Source organism: Egretta garzetta, unplaced genomic scaffold (assembly GCF_000687185.1).
Source record: "Egretta garzetta isolate BGI_Z169 unplaced genomic scaffold, ASM68718v1 scaffold287, whole genome shotgun sequence".
In the NCBI taxonomy this organism is placed as follows: Eukaryota; Metazoa; Chordata; class Aves; order Pelecaniformes; family Ardeidae; genus Egretta; species Egretta garzetta.
Genome location: NW_009260435.1, coordinates 8,536,439 through 8,552,032, shown reverse-complemented (window position 1 = coordinate 8,552,032; position 15,594 = coordinate 8,536,439). Strand labels below are relative to the sequence as shown.

General features: G+C 36.3%; 1 protein-coding gene across 6 annotated transcripts in view; it reads left to right on the top strand.

The window, feature by feature from the left end:
• TCF12 (transcription factor 12) overlaps nucleotides 1-15,594 on the top strand; it is a 174,068-nt gene that overhangs the window by 115,311 nt on the left and 43,163 nt on the right. For all 6 annotated transcript variants that reach the window (XM_035899469.1, XM_035899470.1, XM_035899468.1 and 3 more), the window contains 2 exons: nucleotides 1,454-1,589; nucleotides 4,652-4,704. In XM_035899469.1, the coding sequence (XP_035755362.1) occupies nucleotides 1,454-1,589; nucleotides 4,652-4,704 (189 nt within the window). The remainder of the gene's footprint in view (nucleotides 1-1,453; nucleotides 1,590-4,651; nucleotides 4,705-15,594) is intronic.

Here is a 15,594-nt window from a genome sequence, read left to right as displayed (position 1 = left end):
CTGGGGTTAAACCACAACAAGGCCTTAGAAGGAAAGGTGAGGAGAGCCAGGAGCAATGGCCTCTGCACATATCCAATGGGTTGCTGTAGCCCTTGAAGGCAACAGTGCTAGAGTGGTTCCTGCCATGATCCAGTCTGCAAGCGTGCTTGTTTGACAACCTCTGGAACCCGCAGGTGCATGTGGGCATCGTCATTGAGAGCGGTTTGAGTGAAGGAGGAAAGCTGGTTTGGGAGCAGTGGGGCTGAAGGAGAAACTTCAGCTAGGTGGCACCTCAAGTTTGTTTTGTTATAAAAGTTAAGCCAGTCAGCATTTTCTAGCTTAGCATCATCTGACAATTGAAATGTTAGTGCGGTTTGAATGTGGGCAACACAACTGTTGTCCTGCCATCTGACAGCCGTGCTTTACCCCCTTTATGATGGGAAGACTGCACTATGTAATGACCAAGTATGAAGAACTCAAATCACTTGTTTCTGAAGGCTGCTGGTTCTCTGGTGACCTTAAAATACTCTCTGATTTTGCAAATATTAAAAGCAAAGTGTCTTTAGCTATGTGTAAGACAGAATGGTTACTGCTGTGTAAGGAAACCTGTATGCAACAGCCAGGAGTGAAGCGGCGGTGAATGCATTTTTTGCTGCCTAGTAGCATTAACTTTTCTGTACAAACAGTTCTGTGGGTTTCACTCCAAGTCTGGGGATTTTCAGACTAAAACAAGGCTAAGCATAGTATCAACCATGGAAAAACTGTGTTCTCGTAAATCACCAACATTCATTTCAGTTTCACAGAAGAAATCCAAATAGCAGGAGGCCAAGCAATATATAATGGACTTGTTAAGTGTTTAGAATGTTTTTCTATTTAATGCATGAAAAGGGTAAAAAAAGGGTAGGGTTCAACTACACTGTTGGTTTTAAGTTTTAAAAATGTAATAAGTTTTTATGTTCTGTGCATTAATATGTTATCTCTTTTGTCTGCATTTGATTTTTTTTTTTTGGACAATTATTCCATCTTTTTATGAATGTAATTTAAGTCTGGATTTCTAAGTATGTGCTAAAACCTAATGTCCTGCTATAAACTCTTAGCAGTTTTTATCAATTATGTTTATATTGTGTAATAGAAGAGGTGTTACACTGGAAATTAAACAAAGTATTATGATTTTTGTTTAGAATTTAAGTATGAATTGATTCTTTCAGATGTTTTAAACTGAAATGGTTATTTTTTTTGGACACTCACAGCCAAACTTGCTCTGCCTTTCTGCATTATGCTATAGTATATTCTCTGAATACTAATTTTAAAAAGTCAACTTTTTTTTTTGTGAACTCTAAGACCTTCACTAAAATCCCAGTAAATTTGTATAAATGCCAAGAGCAGTATGTGTGGTTAATAGTTTGTTAGCCTGGTATATTAACAGCTGAGTTATTATAGAGCTTAATTTTACTTTTTTCTGTGTATTTTGTAGTCTAGTCTGCTCCGGTCCGATATGGGGCTTGGAAGTCCAGGTCAGCTGTCATCCTCAGGAAAACCTGGAACACCCTACTACCCATTTTCTGGCACAAATCAACGCCGAAGACCACTTCATGACTCACCAGCTCTTGGTGAGTAATGCATACAGTTTTTAAACTTTTGTTCATGATGCATTTCTGCAGATTTTAGTATTTTCTTTGACTGTTCATTTTATGTACTGGGGATTGCTCTATAGTGAGCAATTCAGATTACAGGAAACTGCTATATAAGAGAGAAAACAGATTATTAACATTTCCTTTGAGATGCTAGTTTGGATTCAACACTGGTCAGTATTGCTTATAAAACAAACAAGAAACTCCAATAAACCCCTTAATTGCAAAAGCAATAATGACAGATGGATAGGAGCTGATGACCAGCTGAGTGCCCTTAACCCATACCATCATTAACTCCTGGAAATGCCTGACCTTGAGGTCATTGCCATTATTTAGTAGGGGAAAGACACAAAGGGGAAACAATTATCCTTTTATATGCTAAAAGTAACTTTATTCAGGGCAATATATAGTTCATTGTAATTGGTTCAACATGCCTTTAAAGTTCTTAGCAATTGGAGACTAGTAGTTTATCCTAAAAATCAAACTACCTTGCAAAATATGCAAGTAGGAACTTGCTTAAAAATTGTTACAGTCCTATGACGGTATTAACATTTTATTCTGGAGATACTTAAAGATAAATGGAATTTTTGTACTTGCTCATAGTCAGTTGTAATATTTCATAGCTCTAAAGACTTTCTATTGAATTAGGGAATCAAGAATGAGACGGCTGTTCTATCATTTCTGCTTTAAGACTATCACGAATAATTGGGTGTGCAAGTTTTAAAAAATCCTTTTTGGTATAAAAAGAGAGACTGTAACCTAATATTCTAGTTTTAAAAGCTACCATATTTCAATGTTAGCACGTTACGTCATTAGGATTACTCCAGTTATATGTGTGGGTTTTTAATGCCCCTCATTCTGTATAGCACTTCTATTCCATAATAAAATCTTGTTTGTTGGAACCATATAACTTAAACCATACTTTACCCAAAATAAGATTTCATCAAATGCAAATTGTTTCTTGAAGTAACTTTAGTACTAACTAGAACTGCAAACTCCTTAGGCATTAAAATAGGCCTGAACATGCTTGAAATTGTTTTGTAAATCTTTAATTATCAAAATTTTACTTTGGAACTTCACCTATGTGTGTGTATATATGTATGGAAGTATTTTAAAATATCATTTTTGTATAACTTTTTAACCTGTTATCAAGACAACCGCCATTTAATCTGGGGTTGTCTGTTTTTACAAATATTTTTGTAAGTTTCCATGTTCCTCAGAATATGAGAAACAAATGCAGATCTGTTTCAGAAAAGGAACAGTCTGAGGGAAGTTCAGTGAAATTGCTTGGTGCTTGGAAGGGTGTTTGAACTTTAATAAAAAGAGTTGGGTTTAATTTTTAAGTTTTAGCCCCCATTGATTTTAGTAAGAAACTACCATAATAGTAACCTGCTATGGTTTTGAGTAGCGGGGGGGCTGTCAGAGCATGACTTTGGGTGCTGGGCAGAGTGCGATACTGATGTGGGCAGAAAGGTTACAGTATGACGCAGTTGTTGAGGCAAAGTCCTAAACAAGATTGTCTGATTTCTATGATGTACTTGAATAGGCGATTAAATTAGTTTCTTGTGCTGTTTAGTAAGTTCCAGATATTATTACATTAAACAAAATTAAGCTAGGTGTTTTCAGAGTAGTACTCCTATTTCCTTTTTTCTTTGAAAGAGAAGCTCAAAGGGTATAAACCTGTTCAAACTGGTAACAGCATGATATTCCTCTCTCTGACATGGCTGAAATTGGGGGACTGTAGCTCAGAGCATGGCAGGTGGTGTTGGTTACAAATTTATGGAAACATTTTTCCAGAAATGCCAGGAAAAGGAAGTGCACTTTTAGCTCGAGTCTTGTTTCCAACGGCTTGAGAAAGTATGTCTGAAATATTTAGGGTTTTTTTAATGACTAGTTAAATGTTACAAAACTGCTGCCTGAGAATGTAAAGCAAAGTTGAATGATGGCCATTTTATGCCCAAGGATGAGTTGCCTGATCAGGATTTTAACAAACTCTCTTTAAATTTGCTACTAAAGTACATTGAAACCAAGCAGTGTTCCCTTCCAGGTGACACTTGGAGTGCAGCGTATCTCTCTCTTCCAGAAGTCCTTTTATTTTCTTTTCAAACATGCCCTGTGGGGAGTGACCAGAATAAAGATATCCATCAGATATTCTCACCTTATCTCACTTCTATCTTGTCATATCATATAGTAAAATTGTGATTAAATGTTCTGAATGAAAATGGAAAAATAGGAATTCTGTATTTTAATTGAAGACTCAGTCAGTCAACTGTAGAACTGGTAATCTTGCCAGATTACTCACCTTCAGAACATCAGTTAACTTCTACTTTGCATGCATACTGTTCAGATTAATTTTATTAGCAGCTGACTAAACTGTTTCAGATTTTTGATACAAGTAGTGAAATTGCTGGGTACTTTTGTGGTGTTACAATAATTATTGGTAAAAGGAAGCAGGTATCATACTTCCATGCAAATTTGAGTTGTATTGCCTTTATTACTTAAGTAATTAAGTAATTAGATTTGTTGTTTATTTACAACCTTGGTATAGGCTAAAAGCTATAGAAATTTCTCATGTTAGTACTTTAGAGTATAAATCATACTTCCACATGTCATAAATTCCTTTTTAATAGTTCTATCTTTACTTTGAAGTGCAGAAAGCGAAAGCATTTCTCTCGCTCATCAGTCCCATTTTCCTCCTTACATATCTCAAAATCTTACTTTGTTTCTTAGCAAGTGTGTAAGGGCATTGGTGTACCCTTCAGTGTTAAGTGTTCTTAGGAATATCTGTTTTCTTATGGAAAGAATTGAAAGTAATTATTTGGCAAAGCTTTATTTTAGAGAAGAACATGAGTATGTTACATATTTAAGCACATTCTTGTATTGATGTAAAAGACGAATTTCATTGGCACAGAATAAAAAAATGCATGAAATAGGAAAATAAGAAATCTATCCTGAAAAGAAAAAACTGTATAGCACAGCTGTTTATTCTTTTTTTATCTGTAATGTAGATACTTGATGAAACATTGTTTTTCTGTGTACAGATCCTCTACAGACAAAGAAAGTAAGAAAGGTGCCCCCTGGTTTGCCTTCTTCTGTAAGTACTACGTTTTTTTACTTAGAGTAAACAAATGGGGCTCTCTTTACCTGACGTACATGCACATTACTTTAGCATTAGGAAGGCTATCAGCTGGACATGAACAGCTAGGCTAGGTAATTGGGAGTGGTTCTGGAGGACTAAATACACATTTGATGTGGAATTTTTAGGTTTCATAGCAGTGATTTGTAGCTTGCTCATATGCTCCTACCCACTTGTCCCTGTCATTTGAATTCCTCTCTTGGGAAGAGAGCTGGGCCAGGAGCTGTCAAAGAAGATCTCCTGTACAGGTCTTTTGATGTTTAATTAGTCATTATGTTGCTGAACAGGAGGACAGACAGAGATTAATAGCTGAGAATCTTAGAAATTTACATTTGTAATAATCCCAGTGGAGCTGAAGACATTAAGATTCGGAGGACATGTACAGCTCAGCTTGCCTCAGTAGGACTGAGGTTATTAATATGCATAAATCACCGAGTCAGATGTTCATTGTGAAGCCCTGGTGGATTTTAAAGCCTTCATTAAGCCTTTCCTAACTTCAGCCTTGCATCAGGAAAGCTTTCAAGCAACTAGTTTGTTGATCCCTCTTTGCTTGAAAATTTATCCTTCGAGAATAAAGGGCTTTGATGAAAAAGGTTGGAAGGGTTTTGGTGGAAAAATCATTAATGGCTGTGATAATCTAATGCTATAGGGGTGTTTTGTGGTATTAAATATGCTTTATTCTTAAAAGGAAGAAAATTGTTTATAAATGAATCTGCATTTAAAAATCCACGTGAAGTGAAAAACCTCAGTGAAGTGAAGGACGGAATTATTTTTTCCCCTGTTCAGAACAAACCGGAGGGGAGGGGGAAGCTGCGCTGCCTTGCGGGGTACATCTCTTTGTTGTGTAAATGGATGTTGGGCTTTTATTTGGCAGTACTTAACACATGGGCGCAGGTGCACTTGGATGAGTCATAACTCAAAGCCGGATAGGCTGAATAGAACACACTGCACAGGCAACAGTAATACAGCAGGAGCAAAATGGGTCTGATCTTTTTATTTTGTATTGAGCCTGAAGACCTGCAGAAACCAGGATCCGAAATCCTATTTTAACCATACTTCCAGATGGAGCTGAGATAGTATGGATAGCCTGGGGCAGCTGTGCTCTGAACCTGCAGCCTACCTGGAAGCCAGGATTGCAGCTGCAGGCACTCTTAAAAGCTTTTGCTTGCATAAGCACTTGGGCCCCACTAGAGGCTGAATAGCTGCTTGATAAACATTTTCCCTTCAACAGCAGCTAAAAATAGTTTGGCAATTTACATTTTAACAGTTGTGTGTTATGTAGGGTGGCTTTACAGTCTAGCAGATTATTTCTGCTAGATTAACAAAAATATATTTAAAACGTCAGAGAAGCTAAAACACATAGCAGTGCAATTTTAATGTCATTTATTACTGTAATTCTGGGTGAGTAATAAAGCTTACGTTACATGTTTAATATTTAGTAGTGTCAGCCAGGTAAAGAGATCATTTTAGCAAATGAAAAATTTCTCTCCTTCCTCTTACCAGGCTTTAATTTTTAAGAAGCAGTATTTTTCAAATAGTTTTCATTTCATTTTTTTTCTGTGAGAAGAGTGGAGACAACAAAATGCTGATAAATTTATTTGTATTAACATTGTACCAATCTGCCCAATGGAGTGCAGTAAGATTAATCAATGATTGCGATGCTGCAATTTTCAAATACTTTTCTCTGTATTTCAGTTCTTTCATGCTAAATAAAACCTTGAAGTGAAATGACATGTTAAAAAAAAAAGTTATGAGATATGAAGATGACACAAAACTAAATTTCACTGAGCATCATAGGAAACTTAAATTGAGTAGATAATTATGTGTTGTCTTTATTTTAAATATACCTTGGTAAAAAGTCAGAATGTGTTGTGGGAAAGATAAAAATTGTTTTAGCTAATAGGTAGTGCAGAGAAGTTTAATTATAGTATGGGAAGTCACAAGAAAGATGATACTTAATGTTATTTTACAAATCTGTATTTTTTTAATTTTTCAGTCTAAAAGATTTTCTGCCCTTTTTTTGTTAGTATAGGGCTACCATGTCAACAGATACTCAACAGTAATTTAATTTCCTAGATAACTGTAATTTAATAACAATCTTTTAAGAAATAATGATTTAAAAAAATCTTCCTCTAGTTTGTTTCTTTTTCTCTTGGATTTGTATGGTATTCTCTGAAATTATGTGCTTTGAGATTTATCATTCTTCATGTGTTCTTATCAGGGCATAAAGTAAAAATAGTTACAGAGAAAAGTGCTAATGAATTGTTCAGTTACTTTCTGGAATGCAACTCAATCTGAACTTGTCCTTTTACTGTAAAAGATCAAATGCACCAGGCAAATGCATTTTTAAGTTTTCCTGTTTTAAGTTGCTAAGTGGTGAGTCATTGCCCAAAACATTTTCAATGTTGACATGCAAGTATTTATGTTCAGCTACAACTACTAAATTTAAAGCCTTGTGGGGAGGATAGAAACCAAAAAATCAGTGGTTTATTTTTTCTCACTGTTAGCTCAAGCCAGGCTTGAGTGAACAGAAAGATTATGATGCGCCATTTATATTATAGCAGGGGGGCAAAATACTGTTCAGTGAGTTACATTATCGTCACAGATTTGAAACTATTGTATTTCTGAGAATTTTTCTGATGGTAGGCGTTACCTTAACTAAGCCAAGAAACTAATAACATCATGTGACTTGCAACCAGTTGTAACTAATCGGCGGGGCTCAGTTAGGAAGAGCAGAGCATCAGGGTTTTCAAAAAGCTGTTTAGGCGGCAGAGGGAAAAGAAAGAGAAGTAAGGCTCGCTTGGAAATGCACAGGGAGATTCCCATCTAATTGTGGATGGGCTATGAGCAAAACACACTATTTACGTGTGTAGTCAGAAAATACTTCAAACTAATATTTATCATTAGTACCATAACCAGTAGCTATCATGAGGTCATAATTCTAAGAAAAATAGTGTGAATATCTATCATCATTCCTTTGCCATTTAATTAGTTTCATATCAGAGAAATAAGCTGACATACATCATGTCTGTTGATTTTCATTACAGAAAATCAGCTGTGACACACAGGCACAAATACCTAATTGTTTCCTGTGTAGTGCCATTTCTAATAGCTATTTTGAGTATTCAGTTTAATATTAAACTTTAGATTGCCACTTATTTAATAAGAGATTGTCAAATGAGTATTTGCTAATTCCAGAGATCTTTCTAAATTCAAACTCATTACGTTTTTCAATATTTTTAAGACAATTTATAGCTTGGTTATAGGGGTTCCTCATATATCACCCTCTATAGTATGCATATAGTCCCTGGGTGCTAATTTATTGCAAGAATTCTTTATGAAGCAAAGCTAGAGAAAACTTGGTTTGCATGCATAGAACTACCTCCCAAACATTTAAGGCACTTCTCTTTTTGATATTGTGCTAGTCTTTTAAGACGGAGCTTGAGAAATGTATTTCAAGAGATGTCTCATAAAGATACCAATGGTACCAGAAGAAGAATAATAGTTCTTACTCCCTTCTGTGCTAGCTCCTTCCTCCACCCCTCCCAAAGGGTAAAAGGAGATTATTTGAAATGGTGAGTGGAAAGGATCCAGTCCTCTGAATGTTTATCTGAAATCCAGTTTTTGGGACTTCAGTGTTTAGATTATATTAAAAATAACATTCACCACGCTGAGTGGACTTCCTTTAGAGAATTAGCCTCGATACCAGCAAGTTGAACGTGTATTGAAGTAGCCTGGTGTACAGCAACATCCTTGGAATATTTTTATGAAGTCTGTGGCTCTGAATAAAAACTTTGGAGCATCCTGAGTAGGTACTCTGTGTGATGTTTAGCTGACTGCAATGCTGTGTTTAACTGACTTTCCAGGGGGACCTTTTTTTTTTATGTAAGATTTGTTCCCACTGGCCAGAACTGGTGTCAAAATGTAAAAAGCAGCATTTAGTTTGTTCAGAGCTGTTCTGAATTGCCTTGCGCAGTCAAGTGATACATTCAGCTGTCACTTGTCTTTAGTATCTAACACTCTCAAAGACGGCAGTAACTCGCCTGACCCTTGCCTCTGATGCTGTGCTGTGTTTTAGAAGGCAATTTTAAATAACAAAACTGAGCAAATGGATAATGCAACACAGAATTTAGGATTTCTTCCTCGTGACTCAGTCTTCCATCTTCCCTTCTTCTGCTTTATGCTCGTTTTTTCGTAACCTAATTAAGGGATAAAGTTTTTAGGGACTTGCTCTATACTCCTTTTTAGCACCATGTTCATCTGTGAGCTTGAGCAAAAAGCAAATGTATGAAACATCCAACCCCTAAATTATGTTACAAACTGAGTAAAAGGGTTTCTTTGAGATTTTATGTTTATTAAGAAAAAGACATGGGTTTCTGGTTAGATTATCATAGGTTTTTTTCAATGTCACCTGTATTTGAAATCTACCTGAAAACAGCAGTAACCTCAGAATATAGCAACTCACCCGCTCTTTACTATATGAGAAAATTTAGCTGTCATTAACCAACAAAGCAGTCCATTGCAAAGTCCTGCTGAGAGAGTTCAGATCGAGTTCTCACTGAATTAGGGTGAAGGTACTTAAGTAACCCTCTCTTAATAGCAATTTTTTTTTATTGCAGTCAGAACATTTTCCCAAACTATCGTGTCATCTGACTGTGGTGAACTATTGTGAGGTTGCTTAATTGAAAGATCTTCTCTGTGAAAATCGCATATACAGATATGATAGATAGTGATGTCAAATTATTTCTCTCTGTTTGGATTTACTGAAGTTACTTTATTTTTGAAGTTTTCACAACATATCAAAATGAGCATATTAGATGCTCTTAAATTAGAGTGTAGATCTGCGTGAAAAAAAACTTAAATCTGTGCAGAGTTCTAACTGTTATCTGAAAAAACAAGAAGACTGAATTGCAGCTTGTGTAATTTAGGGAGAAGTTACATGGAATTGCTACAACTTCTGCTTTACCTCAAAGATTAATGTGTCCATTATCATAAATTAGTGTGGTGTTTTATAACAATAGATAAGGATAAAAGCTTTTCTGAAGACTATTTCTTAATATCTTTTGCTTGATAATACTTGTGGTTTTGGTGAGAAGGCTTTTATAATCCCTGAAGTCAGCTGAGAAAGCAGTGAGCAATGTTGTGTTGCTAGACTTTGATGTGCTGTTGAACCGAGACATTGCCTTTCAGTTGCTTGCTCACCCAAATGTTGGGCAGGTTGCTTTGCCTGTGACTGTCCCGTTTGTCAGAAACAGGCAATACAAAACCAATAGTTTTTTCAGAAGAATGGTACTGAAATTGTATGGTACTGCATAATCTTTCAATGAAATTTCAGATGAAGATGCACATTTACATACAGAAGTGAAGAAACTGAATTAAATTACCACTTGTTTTAGTGCCACAGAGTTTCTTGCGATGGCAAGACTTACAAAGAAAGCAAGTTCATACCATTTGCACTGATAACTAGGATTAGTTGTTAGCGGTTTTTCTTTCTGTAGTAGGTGGATTCCTAACCATGGGTGACAGAAGGATTGCTCGTTTGGCTTTTGATAGCTCACTTGGCTTCATTTGCAAAACAATTTTTCCAAGCAGCAAGCTGGAGTACAGAAGAAGGGGAAAGATGCAGGGAAATATAGGCACAATTAGCTGTCTGCATTTTGACCTGCAATTTTCTAAAGCTTCTCTGACGCTAAATTATTTAATAAATTCCAAAAGCGTGTGTGCATAGATACATTAAACTGGGCTCAGGTTTTGTCTATGGGGCCACCTACAGGGAGATCACACAAGTGCAGGTGTAGCTGCCTGGTTTTGGTGAGGGGAGAAAGTGAAAAATGCACTGTACTTCAGTAATGAAATAAAAGTTAAATGATGCTAAGGTTGGACCAGCAGAGGGACCCCTTAATCACTTTTTAATTTTTCAAATAAATTTTCTTGGCCATATTGAGTTGATGTGAAAAGATTTGTCATCCTGGTAGTCTTTTGCAAGTTCCAGTAACACAGCCTTGCTAATATATTTCAGGCTTTAAAATTCTTTTAAGGTCTATACATATTTTTAGATTGGGTAGGTTTTTAGCACATTTGAGGATTATGATTATCTGGCTTCTGATGGTAGGATTTATTGCCTCAGGATAATAAACATCTTTATTTACTTTTTAATGCAGATATGGGTAGTTAAGACCTTCATGTAGAGGCTTTTAAACCTTAAGTGCTTAATATTTTCAGCAAAATAAAACTTTCTGAATTTGAGCAATATCTTATCAAGTTTGCATTTGAAAGGTTTTGAAACTAGTTTTAAAACCTCCTCATATATATTTTGTGTTTCATTCTGAAGAATGTGATATACAGCACTTTTTTCCTAATTCTTTCCATTCTAGTAAAATATGTAAAAATGTAAACATCTGAAATTCACTATTATTTGGGAAACTACTGAAAGACAAACTTCCTAACTGTAGTTTCCAATTTAAAAAAAAAAAAAATCTTTATTTTTTACCCATATCTGTCATAGGTAACTGGAGTTTTTTGCAAATAAACAAAAAATCCCACCCCAACCAATAACAAAAAGCCTACCACCTCTAACCCCCCCAAAATCTCATAATATTGCTAGGTAAAAGTAATGGATAGCAATTAATATCAATTTAATTAGTCTTTGTTGTCTGTTCTCTGTCCCTTCAAACTGTCCCCTCTTCCCTGGTTATAGTAGCATGAATGTTAAATGTGAAATTAAAGGTAAACCTTTTGAACAGGAAAACCACCAAACTATTTTAGCTCTTGCATAGATGAGTAAACTAATTTGCTTAAAACATCTTCCTTTGGATATTGTGGGGGTTTTGCCTATCAAACTTGGCCCGCTGGGTTATTTTAAATTATTTTCCATACAGTTACTCTGCTCTGCCTCTGCTGAACAGCATACTTAGTGGTAGGTTAACAACAGGCGGCTATACTTCCAGGATTTTAAAATAAATTAACATTTACTTAACTGCTGAATTAAATAAAGGACTGTATAATAAGCGAAGTGTTTCCCCCATAAAACAGCCAGGTTTATGTTTTAAGGCTTGAAATCTTGTCTATTCCAACAGCTACGTTATGCATGATGTTCAAGGCACCCTTTATTGATGATCCTAACTCTGCCCTTGCTATAGTTAATCATCATAAAAGTTTGGTTTTAAAATAAGTTATATCGGGAGTTCTAAGATGCCTGGAATTTTTTTTCTGAATTGTTGCAGGAGAAGCAGCTCACAGTTACTATGTATGTTTTAATTAGCAACAGGTTGTTCAGTATTGGACTAATTTTCTCTGAATTTGTCTTTTATCCTCTATTCCCCATTGGTTTTATTTCAACGGGGCATCAGTTGGGGTCTGTCTCTCCTGTTCAGGTTCCACTTTTCTTAGAAGCTGTAGGAACTTAATCACTTGTGAAACTTCTGTTCCTCTGTTGAATGTGCTTGAAATTGATAAGTTCCGACCTTGGACAAAGTGACGAGGAAAGGAGAGACTTCTTAGGGCAGTTGCCTTTGCCTTGTTTCCAAAGACAGCAGGTTAACCTGTCCCCTAAGAAATTAAATGGAACTTAGTAAGAGCAATAGGACTGGTATCCCCATCAACAGCAGGTTTGAGCTCTTACCACCTTATCACTTTTTCAGCAGATCGAAGCCAACACTCCGTGAGGAAACTCGTGATACTTGAGTTTATACATCACAGTTGCTTTTGTTGGTGAAAAAGGAACTTTAATTTTTAGTTGCACATAATTAATTGTAGAAGTTTTTGCTGCTTGTTGTGTTTGCATAGACCCATTAAAAATAACAAAACTGTGATAAAAAGCAATAAACTTTTTAAAGTATTTTGATATTTCAGTCTTGTGGAATACATTTGACCAGAGGATGGCTCTCATCCATTGAGACAGTTACATAATTACCTTTTGTATGATACAATTTTCGGTGATATAGAGAAATTATTTTTTCTAAATTCAAATGATGGGTTACATATGCTGATTGTGTATTGGCTTTGTGGCTCTGACAAGTTGGACAAAAATGTATGTCACATAGAAGAAGTTTGTTTTCAGGGAGAACATGTAGTTCCTTAGTCTTAAAACTATCTTTGAAAGTATTCTCCTACAGGTAGCTTGGATTATTATTAGGTCAGTATTTCGCTCTGCATCAGCTTTCATAATCTCTTTACATACTTTAGAAACAGGCAGTTTATTGTTTTTGACACACAGTCCAGGGTCATGAGTGGAAACAATTCGGGCTACAAAGTGCATGTCAGTTCAGTGCTCCTCTGCTGACGGCATGTCTGTCTGAAATCAAGTTTAAAAAATTGGCCCTGTCTCCAGCTGACTTGTTTTGTCAGGCTGAGTCATAAGATTAACCCTTGACTTGTCACCAAGGAAAAATGGAGTAAACAACTGTACCCAGTACAGTATCACTGATCCAGCTATGATTCATTTCGCTGTAACATGATTCTCTTAAGAAAACAAATTTCAGAGCAGCTGTTGCTTGGCTTAAATGGGGATTATAAAAATTGCAACCACGAAACAAAAACTTACTTTGGACTTCAGGAGCTTTTGGAATAGTTATCTGGTAGTAGTTCCTGCAAATATGGAGTTGTTGGTAACATCACAACTTCTTGTGCAGTCTTTCAAATTTTTCCATTTTAGGTTTATTTTTCATCTATTCTGGTGGAAGTAAACTTTTGTGGGTTACATCTTGATTACGCTTGATGGAATTGTGGTTTGATCCTACAAGGTGAATCAATGTAGCCAATGTCCTGTGAAAAACAATGTTTTCCTACAGTAAATGTAGAGCGGATACAGTGATAAACTTCAAGTATTGTACGCTATGATTTTATTCCCACAGATGTAACTGAGGGTAGGACAACTAATTCCCTTTTCAGTAAAATGAAATTGTTATCTTTTTGATTTGTGGGGAAGTAACTAAGGAGCAAATTCATTTATTGACTCATTATGGAGGTACCAGTCTTTCAACTAGTTTGTCTACAGACAGACGGCATCTTCAGGGGTGTTACTCAGTTTTATTGACCATATTGTTGCTGTTGTCTCACCCATGTGATGGTGAAGTAAAGTGAGGGGTTTTTCTGCTGTCTGTTTTAACATTTTGCCAATGGCTTTTCATATGAGTGCGTAATGCTTATTATTTGAGGGGGCTTGATTATGCTCTTCATCTCATACAACTATTTTGAAAACCGAGCATGTGTGAACGGAGGCGCAGTAGCAATTACCACTATGCTGATGATAGTCTTTACTTCAAAGAACTGACTCCAGTTACCCTGGAAGTATCTTTAATTATTTAAAAGTTTGTGTGCTTGAATTATGTCCAAAAAAAAGGGTTCTCTTACTTCAACTCTTGCAAGCTGAAAGCGCCCTTTCCGGTGTGTAGTTTTTTGGGGTTTTTTTAAGTTGTACACTAGCTTCAATTAGTGATTTTGATCTAGTGCTCTATGAAAAGTGGCACATGCAAAGATCTGAAGATCTTTTACCATATCCCATCTGTAGAGTCCTGAACATTAGTGAGAAGCTTTAAGGAATGGCATTGTTAGCTGCAAATCAAAGCTTCTTACAGACTCTCCGGGGACTGAAATGGGTCTTTGTGGTCCTTAGGGGAAGAAGGAAGCTGCAAGTCACTCTGCAGGCCTGGCAATTTAATAGTCTGAAGTATAGTGATGTTCTTTTTTGCAGCTGCTGCTGCTGCTACGCCTTTTGCATTGGAGGAGAGTTCAGTTCAGGTATCATTAGCTTTATTGCGTAGTTAAATAGTTCTGGATGTGTAGTTTGACTTGCAGTAAAAGTGCAAGTGTTCTTCAGCTGATGTAAACTTCAGGATGTATTTGCCAACATACTCTGAGCACAGTAGTCTCCTAATTGATTGGAAGAGTTCACTGAAAAAGCATTTGAAGCTGGAGGCGTGAATATTTTTTGTCAGTTACGTGTATATTCTGTGTATTTACAGACGCTACAAGTAGTTAGGTCCTGAGATAATGATAATGGACATTATAGAGAAGACCTGCTAACATTTTTATCTGACCATAGTATTCTACTGTAGTCAATTTGTCACCCTTGTGGATCTTTTTAGTTCAGAAATTTTCCCTGACACACAAGGTGCTTGGGAGAATGAACCAAATTTCTGGAACTTGCTTTCTTTCCCTGTAAATTGCTGAATTGAACTTTGCCCATTTTTTTCCCTATCCTGAAGTATTTTCCTGCTTTTGTCAGGAGGGAGGCAGGGAGAATTCACAGCATTGGCAGTTGATACAGTTAGAGGTGGAGAAATGTGGTTTTGCATTAACCTTTTTTTTCCTGGATTGAAATCCATATCTGACTTTATCAGGAGCTAAGTTAATAACCAACTGCATTCATATGTGGAAAATAAAAAAAAAAGTACACCTCATCAAGAGTTAATGTTAGTTAACGCCACTGTTCAGTGAAGAAAGCAGAAAGACTTGCCAGGCATAGATAATGTGCAGATATAGAGGGATTTTTGTGCTGGAAGTTGTGGTCTGTTCACTGTGTTGTATAATTCACATTTTTGTGATGCGCCGAAGTTGTTGGGGTTGTCTCGCCCCTTCTCTTCCCTTTCTTACATGGGCACAAAATTGATTTTTTCATCCAAAAATGTATGATACAGTATAACGGGAGTCTGGGCTCACGTTTCCTAAGGACCATCATCCTTTGTATGCTGTATCTGAAAGATGGATTTTGATGATTCCATAAAATGAAAATATTTACTTTTTTTGTTTGTGTGTTTAAGACAAGCATCGTGTGTATGCGTTGTCTTTGCGTCAGGGTCATGTCATCACGCAGGCTCCCCCGTTTCGAGGGCAGCCGGCTCCCTGCTC